Raw genomic sequence first — 12,804 nt, 5'->3', positions numbered from 1 at the left:
AAAAAACTATAAAAGGAGTAACTCAGCTACTCAGCTTTTGATACGGATGTTTGTCGCTCTTATTCTATTCCTTCTATGAGTAGTTTTTTTGATATATAATAAATCACATTTCATTAAAATCACGAGGAGATTACAGACCCTTGGGGAGGCACAAGTTGCTGCATCTCCAAGACATGGAACCCACAAAAATGAACCAAGAAAAACTAAAACAAAGAACACATGCTTGCTACTATACCGCTATACAATTACAATTTAGCCCAAAACAGTGTATCCCTAACTGTCCCTTGTTTTGCCAAAGTATCTGCAAGGGCATTCGCTGATCTCCCCACCCATTGTACTATAACAGTCATGTTTCTTGTCAACCAATTTATATCTCTTGAGCTCATTCTTGTAGATCCAAGCGACCTCCTCTGAACTATTTAGCCACCCACCACTATCTTAGAATCCCCTTCAATCAACAACTGCTCCACTCCCAAATCTTTTGCAAGAACTCCTTGTATAACAGCTAACAATTCTGCTCTAACAGAATTCCCAACTCCCAAAGGGCCAGATAGAGAAGAATGACTTCTCCATTCTCATTTCTCAGAACTCCCAAATCAGAGGGACCTGGGTTGCCCTGGCTGCTCCCAACAAGGTTCCGTTTCAAAAAACCTTGTGGAGGGGGGCCCAGTTTGTGAAAACCCTATCTGTTCAGAATGAGCAGCTTGCTACTACTGTCCAAATAAGGAGAAAAGGATGGAACAGTTCCATAGATTTTAACTAGTGTATTACTCTACTCATGATGCAATCCTTCAAGGCCTGGTTGCTCCTTTCCTTCTCGTGGAATATTCTATTATTCCCTTCTTCCAAAACTGTCCAATTCAAAGCTGCTCGTCTCTACATACTTCTTCCTCTTTTCTGGGGCCAAGAGAAGGTAGACGGGTTGAAAAACAAGTTTATTTCTGATGGTGTCTCCCACCTGCACCCAAATAAGGAGAAAAGCCAAACCCAAAGCTATGCAATGACATCACAAGAAAGAAATAAACGATAACAGTCCTCACTGTGAGATCTGCAAAGAGTGCACCAGTTTGGAGAGATACAGAGAAAGGGTCTTCTCTTTTGTAGGTTATCCAAGGTGTTAACTTTCCCATGGCACACTTCCCAACAAAAAGCCATTACCGTAGGGGGGACTGGCCTAAACTAGACTTCTTTAGTAGGGAAGGCCTGTTGAGAGGAGGTGTTGCAAAGTACATAAAAAAGGAACCACAAGAAAAGAACCCTTTGGGGTTAGGAGTCCAGATTCTTTTATCTAGAAATGAGGGATCCAACCACACTTTATCAAGGAGGCAAAGCAAGTTTAACAGAAAATCAACTTCCTCATCTCTTAACCCTCTACGAAAACCAAAGTCCCAAGCCAAAGCCTACAGGTTTAAAGGAGAAGGAAGGAAATTTGAGATACCTCATTTTTATACAACGAAATATAAAACAAGGAGGGAAAAGAGTACCAGAACAAATATCATACCTGACACAATTGAGGAATTGTGGGAGGATTTTATGGATTGCCTTCCAAGGTGTTGCCAAGTTATCCCTGCTTGATGCACCAGCATCCTGTCCATTCTCTGAGCAACCATGAATACTCTTCACTACTTCATGCCAAAGTCTCTCTCTCCCCAAAGGCCACCTCCACAACCACTTCCCTAGATAGCCACATTCTTTTTGATCACATTCCCTAAACCTAAACCCCCTTCCTCTTTTCTTCTACCCACAATCTCCCATCTGACCAAATGATCTTTTATGCCTTCTCCCGGTTCCCAAATTAAGTCTCTCATCAACTTCTCTAGCTTCTTTGCTCCCCTAGGCAATATCCTAAAGGTAGTAATTAGGTAGGTTGTGAGAGTAGCTCTTATCAAAGTGACCCTTCCACCCAAAGAGATGTAATTTTTCTTCCAAACCGCTAACCTCTTCTCAAACTTCTCTATGACTAGGGTCCAGAACCTACTCTCCCTAGGATTTGCTCCTAACAGAAGCCCTAAGTAGGACATAGGCCAGGAGGAAGTAGAGCAACCAAGACAAAGTGCAATAGCCTCAACCTCCTCATTTTCTAAGTTGATCCCCACTATGCATCTCTTTTCCAAGTTGATTTTTAAATTGGAGATTTTTTCAAAGGCTTTAATCAACTCCTTTAAGTTCCCCACCCTCTCACTAAAGCCTCCATCATAGAAAATCATTAAATCATCTGCAAACTAAAGATGGATAACTAGAACTTGGTTTCTGCCTATTCTCCAACCCCTTATGGCATCTTCCCTATCAGCTCTAGTGATGATTCGAATGGATACGTCAGCTACCAAGGTAAGTAGGAAGGGTGAAAGGGGATCCCCTTGTCTAATACCCCTACAGCCTAGAAAGAAGTCCCTTACCACTCCATTTACTAGGATAGAATAGTGACAGCTACTGACACAACCCATCATCCACCTACACCACCTTTCCCCAAACCCACATTTCCTCAACACCTCTAATAGGAATTGCCAATCCACCAAGTCATAGGCTTTCTCTAGGTCTAGCTTACATACAAATCCTCTTTTCCTGACTCTCTTCATATCCTCCACACACTCATTTGCAAGCAGGATCTGATCAATTATCTGACATCCTCGAATAAAGGCCCCTTGAGTCTGACTAATGATGGAGGGGAGGGCTTCTTTAATCCTTAGAGAAAGAACCTTTTCTAGTATTTTATAAACACTTGTCACCAAGCTAATTGGCCTGAAATCCTTTGGATGGATAGCATCAGAATTCTAAGGGATTAAGGCCAAGAAAGTAGCATTGATACCTCGACTAACCACATGCTTATTTGCAAACTTCTTAAACACATCACAAAGATCATCTTTTATTACCCCCCAACAATCTTGATAGAATGCTATTGAAAAACCATCTGGACCCGGAGCTTTTCATCTATCCATAAAGAACACCACCTGTTTAATCTCTTCTTCCTCAAAGTTCCTTTCTAGCCACCTCATTTTCTCCTCATTCAAACTTGGCCAATCTACTCCTTCCATTTCAAGCCTCTGATTCAAGGGTCGTCTATAAGTTGATTTAAAATGGTCCACAAACCCCCTGGAAATATCCTCCTGGTTAGTGAAAACCTCCCCTCCTATCTCTAACTTCGCCACAAAACTCCTCCTCTCATTTGCCACATCATGGAAGAACTTAGTGTTTCTGTCATCTTCCTTAACCCATTTATGCCTTGACTTTTGTCTCCATCTTATTTCTTCTATTAGTAGTACCTCTTTCAACTCTTTATTTAAATGTCTCCTTAAATCTCTATCATTCTCATCCAACCTAGATTGGGTTTCTTTCTCGTACAACTCCTCTACCCTAGAGGTTAGGGTTACCTTTTGTTCCTCAATCCTTCCAAAATGATCCCTATTCCACTCTCTTATTTTGGATCTTAATTTCTGCAATTTCTTGTGAAATCATACCCCTTTCCACTTTATTCCCCTCAATTCCTCATTCCACCAAGCTTTTACTTTATTCACAAAGTCCGGGTGGGTAAGCCACATGTTCTCAAATCTAAATGGTCTTGGTCCATTGATGAAATCTTCCAAACCTATTCTTATGGGATAGTGATCTGAGGTTACCTCTACACACCAAGTTTCCCCAGTAATTCTCCCATTCTAAGTTGAAGATGAATCTATCCAGCTTTGGCCACAAAGGAGTTTCCTGTAGGTTAGACCAAGTAAATCTAGCTTGTAAAAGTGGGATTTCCTTCAACTCACAATCTGCAATAAAGCTATTAAACTTCCTCATGCTAGTCGTGATGGATCGTTGGGAATTGCTAGTTTCCTCAGAAACCGTATAACATTGAAGTCCCCTCCCAGACACCACGGGCCTACCCACAAACCCTGAATTGCGTATAATTCATCCTACATGTCATTCCTTTCCCTATAGTTATTGGAACCATAGATATTGGTCAACACCCAAGTGAAACCATCCACCACATTCTTGAATTTAATAGACACTGAAAACCTACCTATTAGCTCCTCCACTACTTCTACTACATCCTCTTTCCATAATGTAACAATCCCTCCTGAAGCTCCCCAAGATGGGGCTGAAACCCAACTAACTCCTCTAGACCTCCATATACTTCTCACCCACCTTCCATCTAGTTTTGACAATTTTGCTTTTTGCAAAAATACAGTGTTAGGCTTCTCTCTCTTCAATAGTGTTAGACAGTGTATGCCCTTAGCTCCAATCATATAGATGTACAAACAAATTTATTGTAAATGAACAAAAGTACATTATTGTTTTATGTTGTCATTGGTATGTTTCTGTGAATTTACCCCTTAAACTGGACACTTATGAGACTCGTGTTAGTTTAGAATGTTCTCAGCCGTTGGATAGGCTTAGGGAGTTTATCCTGCCAAGGCTAACACTGATGTGCTTCCAAAGAAGTTGAGGGCAACTTGTCTCAACTGTTAGGGTTAGACCCAAACAACATGTAGTGTGTGTTTGGTTGAAAAACTGTGAAGGGATGAGAGATCCATCCTATGGACGCCCAAAGATTGTGGAATAAGGGGCGAATTTCAAAAATTTTATCTCTCCCTTCAACTGGGAATCGTATTCCCCATTTAGAAAATCATATTTTCAATGATCAATCTTGAACCATAAACTGAACCAGATCTGAACCAAAAGGAGTGGGAGAGGATTATACCTGATACGGAGAAATACTATCTCCCAATGGAGGTGTTCACGCCCAAGGAAGGATCCAAAATCTGCTCCCACTGAAGATGGCGCAGTGCAGGGTGGAGCAGAATCAGCAACGTTCTTCAAAAGAACTTGATCCTTCGTAAGGATCAACTGGACGACTTGAGTACAGCTCCAACCAATCTTTTCACAAAAGATTGAAATCAAGATCCAATCTTGATTGCTCCCAAGAACTGGAGATCGAACTGAAGGAATGGCAAAAGCAGGAAGGTGGCGGCAGGAGAGAATTCGCAGTATGCAGGAAATTTCTCAATCTCTCTTTCTTTAAGAGAAGAATGCTGTTGATGATGTAAAAGGCAGCCGCCCCCTTCCCCTTTTATAATCTCAAAGGGATCAGCTCCTAATCAGATTAGGAGCTGCTAATCCAAATCATATTTGGGTTAGAAGTCCCTTAGTGATAAGGGATAATCCTTATCTTATCTGCAAATCAGATCAGCTGTCTCCTAATCTAAATAGGAGGTTTCCAGATCTAAATCTTATTTAGATCTTGGACTCTCTGAGTGGATAGGGTCTAAGCCCAATCCTTTTAGCTGACCCACTTCAGAATTCGCCCCCTTTAAATGACTGATCAAATCAGCCCAGTTCGAAATGGGCTTAAGGCCCATTTAAGGTTATGTACTCAAAAGGCTTCCAAATTGCTGCCCAGTTGGGCTTCCTTGTATGGCGTGGGACCCAAGCATTGATCTACACATCAGCCACATGGGTTCGGCCCAGCCTTTGTTACAAGGCCTGGCCGAATACACTGTTAATGACAGTGCACCCCCTGAAACCCATCAAATGGGCTCTATGGGCCCAACACTTACACTAAGTGGTCCCTGGGCCAAGCCACCTTGTAACACCCAGGGACTGTGGGCAGATGCAAGATTAGCCCATCAGGTATTATCCTCAATGGTCTTACACTTAACCTCTCAGCCCATAATGATCATACACTGCCCGACAAGAGAGGACCTCTCCCTCGGCTGCAAGGAACAGTGTTGCACTCTCCACTTATATGGATCCCGGGAATTAAAACCTTCTTGCAAACAATTTAGAAACCATACATATATACTTTTATATCTTATATAAAATATATTTTGCAAAACAAATCTCAACGGTTGAAATCGGCTGCCGGCAGTCTTGGTTTCCATCAGTGAGAGTGCATCCCCGATCATTACCTTTGTCCGACAAAGGGGCTGATCCTGTCACTATGATCACCCACTCAGATGAATTCTCGGACTGTCCCAACATACCCAGGTTTTGACCCCCGCTAAGGATCTCACTGATTGGTACATCAAAGACAGCCCAATCCGACACCTAGTGTAGTATCATAATCGAGTCTAGGGGTCAGGTGTAACTTTCCAGTTTTGCCCATCAATCTCCAAGGTCCAGGGCAATACTGGAAATCTGGTCTAGTTCAAAGATTCAATTAATCCTACACTGTATGTGCCTAGGGTCTCACCCTGGCAGCTGAGACAAGCCACCCCAACCGACTTGGTGGCACTACAGTGTTAGCCTTGTCAGGATAGGTCTCCCCAGACCGACCCACTGGCTGTGAACATTCTAAACTAACACGAGTCTCATTAAGTGTCCAGTTTAAGGGTATTACACAGAAACATACCAAGGGAACATGAATCAAATATGTATCTTTATTCATTTACAATAAACTCATAAAGTACATCATTCTGATTGAAGCTAAGGGCATACAAAACTGTCTAACAAACTGAACCCGGACCATTTTCCAGTTATGTCCTGAACCTTAAAGATTGATGGGAAAAATTGGAAAGTTACACATAACCCCTAGACTTGATTATGGTACTGCACTGGGTGTCAAATTGGGCTATCTTTGATAGGCCAATCAGTAAGATCCATTATGGGTCAAAACCTGGGTATGTTGGAGGAGTCTGAGAATTCACTTAAGTGGGTGATCATAGTGATATGATCAACTCCTTTGTCGGACAAAGTGAATGATCGGAACTGCACTCTCTCTGATGGAAACCTAAACTTCTGGCAGTGGATTTCAACCGTGTTTGAGATTTGGTTTGGTAAAATATATATATATATATATATATATTATGTTTTAAGAAAAGTGTTGGAAAAGGTTTTAATTCCCGGGATCCATCCAAGTAGAAAGTGTAACACTACACCTTGCAGTCAGGGGAGAGGTCCTTCCCTGTCGGGCAGTGTTTGATCATTATGGGCTGAGAGGTTAAGTGTAAGAGACCATTAAGGGTTGATTACTTGATGGGCTATATCCTAAGTCCATTATCCTTGGGTCTTCATAGAATGGCTAGATTCAAGGATCATTTAACTGTAAATGTTGGGCCCAATTTGAGCCCATAGTGATGAGCTCAGGGGTTCATTGCGTTTGGTAGTGAATTCGGCCAGGCCTTTTCACAGAGACTGTGCTGAACCCATGTGGGCTTATGTGAGGTAATTGTGGGGTCCCACGCCATACAATCAAATCTAAACTATCCAAGCAACACTCTTGGGTCGTGAAGCATATAGCTAATGGGCCAACAACCCATAATTAATATGATTAATTAAGTTGTCATGTGACATGGGCGAATCTGGGTTTTGGATATGGGTATGGAGCACCCGTTCTCTTAAGAGGATAAGATCTATCTCTTGATAGAGTCCAGATCGAAATAAAGATTTGGATAAATCTCCTAATTCGATTAGGAGAAGTGCTCCATAAAGTATAAAAGAAGAAGAGGGCGAACTGCTCAAGAACACTACTGCAAGTTCGCTCTCTCTCTTCTCTTGTCACTCAAGAAACCCTAGTTTGACCTCACTTTTTGGGACTGATAAAGATCAGTTCTTTCTCTGATTTTTGCAAGAAAAATTCAGAGAAAATTCGTGCTCACCTCCCTAGTTCGATCCAAGGATTTGGATTGCAGTTTTGCTGAAAACTGCATTGCTGAACCGGCTTCAACTTCAAGCTGTTCCATCTTCAATGGAAGCTGGTTTTACGGACTGATTTGGGAGTAAACTTCCACCTTGGGAAATACATTTTTGGAATCCGTATCAGGTATACATCTCCCTCTTGTTTTGGTTTCAAATCTAATCCAGTTTCAGTACAAGATCAACCCTAGAAAAATGCAGTTTTTCTAAAAACACGGAATTCGATTCCTGTAAGGTTAAGAAAATTTTTGAAATTTTGCCCAACCATCTAGCATGGTTCGACCATCCATATGGTGGATCCTAACCTTCCTTCAAATAGGTCCTTAATCACCCTCCTTTTCCTTGCACTTTCCAATCCTCTCACATTCCAACTAACTATTCTCATAGGAAAGAAGTTAATAAAACCCTCAACTTGTGACCATCCTCCTTACTTCCCACTCTTCCTCCTATCTCCCCTCCCGCTAAACTCTAAATCCCCATCAATATCACACAATAATCTTTCCACCTCAGATCTTTTTCTTTCCTTTTCACTCTCTTAAATTCCTCACCCTTCTCATTATTTGTTTTCAGTTCTCCTTCTCTGCCATCCCTTACACTCACCTGACCCCTCACATTAGTGGAACCCACATTTAGAGTATGTACTCCTACATCAAGGTCAAACTCTCCATTACCATCCACCTTCACCGTTGCACTATACCCTTCCTTTCGACTGAGCTCCCCAAACTCTGTACAAATTAGAGCCCAAAATTTATTTCCCTCCCCTCCCTTCACCTCACTACCACCTCCCCACCTCCTTCCTTTGCTTTGCCACCTAGATGGGATGCTGGTACACCTATTTCAGGCAAAACACACCTATCAGTAACTAAAACCAAATTGACATCGATACCTGGAGGAGGAGAAAGAGCACAATGGCCACTCAGGCTAGACTGTTGGCCAACTGCTAACGAGTTTGGTGTCAGTCCCCTACAAGGCAACTCCTGCGGAGTGGACATGGTAGCGCAACCACCACCGTCTTGCCTACATTCTTGAAAACCTGAACCCTATTCTATCCTTCCTAAAACACCCTTATCTGTGCTCAAGAGAGAGGTCTGTTCTTCTATATTTATAACTTGTGAATCTTGAGGTTTTGGCTTAACTTTGTCGTCGTTGGGGTGTGAGGTTTGTACTACAAAGTTGGCGACACCTTCACTTCAATCTTCCCCTGAGAGACCACTGCCAGCCCCTTCATCTTCAAGAAACAGAAGCTCCGTACTCAAGCTCCTTGTCTCAAACAAGTTTTCCTTGCAGGTCCATGCTGACCAAAGTCGAGGTTTCATCTGAATCATCTAAGTTATAATCGCCACTGCTCTCTATTTGTACTGTCCACTCTCTATTTTCTAGCTTCTCCAAATCGTTGCATTTGATACACCTTGGATTCCTTCGCTCAGGGGTTAGGTGGTTCGCCAATTTTGTTGGGAACCACTGAAGAGAACTGCTGGGATTCACGCTGAGATTCAAGGTCTTCTTCCTCGAGCTCCAACTCTCAGCTTCCTTCTATGAGTAATTCAAGTCTTTCTTTTTGGTAGATGACTGCTCATGTTTCTCTTGGCTTTATTTAATGTGTTCTCATAATGAGGTTCCATCTCTAGTATGGAAATTTTGCCAAATGGTTCTCACACAGTTTGGGGTGAGGATCAAGATTTTTAGATCTAATAGTGTTAGGGAATACTTTGATAAAGACCTAGCATCCTACCTCTTGGAGCATGGGGTTATTCATCAAAGTAGTTGTTCTCATACATTACAACAGAATGAAGTGGTTGAGAGAAAAAAAAAACATACACATTGTAGAGGTGCCCAGGAGTCCTATGTTTTTGGGGTGATGTTGTTTCTAGTATAGTCTTACTAATTAACTATATGCCCTTTTATTCTTGGTTTTAAGACCCCTTATGGTGTTTTGTTTCCTAAAGGTGAGTTGTTTCATATTCCTTTGCGGGTTTTTGGATGCACTTGTTTTATTCATATTCTTGGACCTCATCATAGTAAATTTGATCCTCAAAGCAAAGAAGTGTGTTTTCCTTGAGTATGCTTAGAACCAAAAGTGTTATTATTTCTATGATCCAATGTCTAGGGGTTGATATGTTACTATGTGCATTACCATTTTTGAGTCTAGTCAGTTCTATTTTTGGTATTTCTTCTCAGGGGGAGTGTTCTCATATGAGGGTTGTTTCTCTTTCAATCTCTACCCCTTTGGTAGTTCTTGTTCCTTTATCAACTCCTCTTCGCGCTGCTTCACAAGATTTTAGGTGACAGTGAAAGTATGCCTCTTGTCCCTGTTGATGATTCCACACCCATTACAATTGAGGACACACCTGCACCTAATGACCTTGATCTTCCCACTGCACTCTACAAGGGGAAGAGAAAGTGTACCACCTCCATAGCCCATTGCATTTCCCACCATCTCTTATAGTTCACTTTCACCATCATATCGTGTTTTCCTATCTTCTCTTTCTTTTGTGTCTATGCCCATGAATATTAATAAGATTCTATCTAAACCTGAGTGGAAGGAGGTAATGTAGGATGAAATAGAGGCTTTGATATAAAAAATCAGACTTGGGAGATTCTTGATTTGCCTACTGATAAGGAGAATGTGGAGTGCAAATGAGTGTTAAATGTGAAGTACTAAAGCTAATGACAATAAGAAAGGTACAAGACGAGATTAATTATAAAGGGGTATACACAAATCTATGGAGTTTACTACTTGGAGACCTTTTCTCTTGTGGCTAAGATGAGCTCGGTTCATGTTCTTCTTTCCTTGGCCACTACCTGTTCTTGGCCACTCTTTCATCTTGTTGTTAAAAATCCCTTCCTTAATGGAGATTTACAAGAGGAATTGTATATGGATCATTCAATGAGGTTCTACAATGATGTTGATGAGAAAAAGGTGTGTAAGTTGAATAAGTCATTATATGGTTTAAACCAACCACCTAGAGCTTGGTTTGACACATTAGAGGAGCTTTGTTTTTGGGTTGGCTATATGCAGACATAGTCTGATCATACTCTCTTTTTAAAGAGGAAAGGGTCTCTCCTAGCAGTTCTAATAGTATATGTTGATAATATTTTTTTTTTTGATAAATGAGTATATGTTGATAATATTGTTGCCATAAAAAGTGACCTTGAGGACATAGATGTGCTCTAAAGGTCCTTGTAGTAGGAATTTGGATCAAGAATCTTGGAGAACTGAAATACTTTCTAGGAAGTAGCCAATACAAGCATGGAATCTTCACTTCACAACAAAAGTATGCCCTATATCTGTTAAGGGAGCAATGTTCAAAGTATTGATACACCAGATATGAACGAACAGGTGTATCGGGTGTTTCGATGCCTCATAACCTTTTTTTTTTAGTTTTGTCTTTTCAAAATTGCTTTAGGGGGTTGGTTTTAGGCATGTTTACCCTTTGAAATCACTCAAAATCTGAAACACCCCTTATTTGGTTTTATATTGCCACAAAAATGATGGTTGGAATTAAATTCCTATATTCTCATTACTTCTTAAAGACATTGTTTTTGTTCAATGTCCATAGCTCTAGTGCCTGGTTTCATACTATACTCTTATAATTATTATCCAAAATTAGTTATATAGTAATTAGCTTAGTATTTATCACATAAAAAATTCTGGGTTAATTATTGATATTTCCATTTTATTGTTTTTTACCTTTATTCCAGATTGTTACCTATCTACATGTTTCAGGAAAAGGATCCAATCATGTGGAACATAAATTGTGTAGGGAATTTTCACATACAGTTCAATGCTTGGCTATTTAAGGAGTTTAAAAAACAAAAAAAAAAAAAATCCCATGAAAAGAAAACATAGCTATGAATTGAGACAAAACCAGTCCTAATGGCCAATCAAAAAACATATTGCAAAAGATACCACCATGCACTGTTGTAATTGAGACGTACTTAAAAAGGGAATCCCGCAAGGACTTGTCCAAATAAAATTCATATTTCAGATCAAGATCTTTCAATGTGGTATTTTCATCAATATCATGTTCGTTTGTACTTCTTCCATGAGATGAGCCTTTCAAATCATAATGACGGTGAATTCTTAGTCCTGTGCAGAACATATTTCCCATGACAACAAATCGCACCTACCAAGTGAAAAGGAAGATAGAAAATGAAAATGGTTGAGCACCAATCAAAAAGGCAACATACAAAATAAAAGGCACTTGTGGACTATATACCTCCCGTCCACCTCTCAATGTAATATGATGGAGCCCAAAGAATTTTGTTATGAGTGTGTTGTCGTGCCTCTTTACATGTTCGTAATATTTTGGAAGCATCTTCAATAGAACCTAATTAACAAATTTATATGGTTAGCAACCTCCTAAGAATAACCAATTCAAAACAATGTTAACTATTCCTTTAATCATACTACTATCCTATGAAACTTATGAAAATAGAAATTATAGATTTCAAGAAAGGATCCAACCCAATGGCTGCGATAGCAAAACTCACTTGAACCGAGTCAAAGAAACCAATCCATGGAAATGTCTTCATATAATAGTTTTATCTCCTTCATTAGATACAATGTGGTGAATGGTAACAAAATAAAATTCTGGACTGATTTTTGGTGAGGTGATTCCACCTTGGCTGTTTCCCTTAGGTTTTCAGCCTTACCCTGAACCACGATGCCACTATTTCCTCCAGTCATTCTCTGTATCTTCCTTGAATTAGTTGGAATCTGAACCTTATAAGAGCTCTAAGAGATTTGGAAATCACCGAAATTTCTGAGTTGCATAATACCCTTGGGGAGGTTTACATTCAGCCCCCTCCCTTTGTAATCATCGTATTTGAACCCTTCACCCTTCCTGCATTTTCTCAATTAAGTATTTTTTTCGATGCTCCAATTACAGAAGAGCAGACCCCTTGCCTCTTTCCTATAAGAAAGTTTGGGTTTCTCTAGGGGTGAGCAAAAAAACCAAAAAAACCAAACCGACCGAAACCGAACCGAAAAATCAGTTAACCAAACCGGTCGGTTTAGTTTCAGTTCGGTGTTTTTAATAAATATGCATTATATATATAAATATATATTTATAATATATTATATATTATTTATTATTTAAAATATAATATTTTATATATATTAATAATATTTTATTATATATTTATATATTTTGATAATATATTGTAAAAACAAAAAACCGA

At 40.1% G+C, this 12,804-nt stretch overlaps 1 protein-coding gene across 7 annotated transcripts in view; it reads right to left on the bottom strand.

Moving 5' to 3' along the window:
* LOC104587071 (phosphatidylinositol 4-phosphate 5-kinase 7) overlaps positions 1–12,804 on the bottom strand; it is a 132,989-nt gene that overhangs the window by 17,279 nt on the left and 102,906 nt on the right. For all 7 annotated transcript variants that reach the window (XM_088888013.1, XM_088888007.1, XM_088888008.1 and 4 more), the window contains exons 6-7: positions 11,841–11,951; positions 11,560–11,747 (exon numbers count right to left, since the gene is read on the bottom strand). In XM_088888013.1, coding sequence (XP_088744139.1) covers positions 11,560–11,747; positions 11,841–11,951 — 299 coding nt within the window. The remainder of the gene's footprint in view (positions 1–11,559; positions 11,748–11,840; positions 11,952–12,804) is intronic.

Source organism: Nelumbo nucifera, chromosome 5 (assembly GCF_055504915.1).
Source record: "Nelumbo nucifera cultivar China Antique chromosome 5, China Antique-T2T, whole genome shotgun sequence".
NCBI lineage: Eukaryota > Viridiplantae > Streptophyta > Magnoliopsida > Proteales > Nelumbonaceae > Nelumbo > Nelumbo nucifera.
Note: the sequence above shows the minus strand (reverse complement) of the source record. Positions and strands in the feature narration are given on the sequence as shown.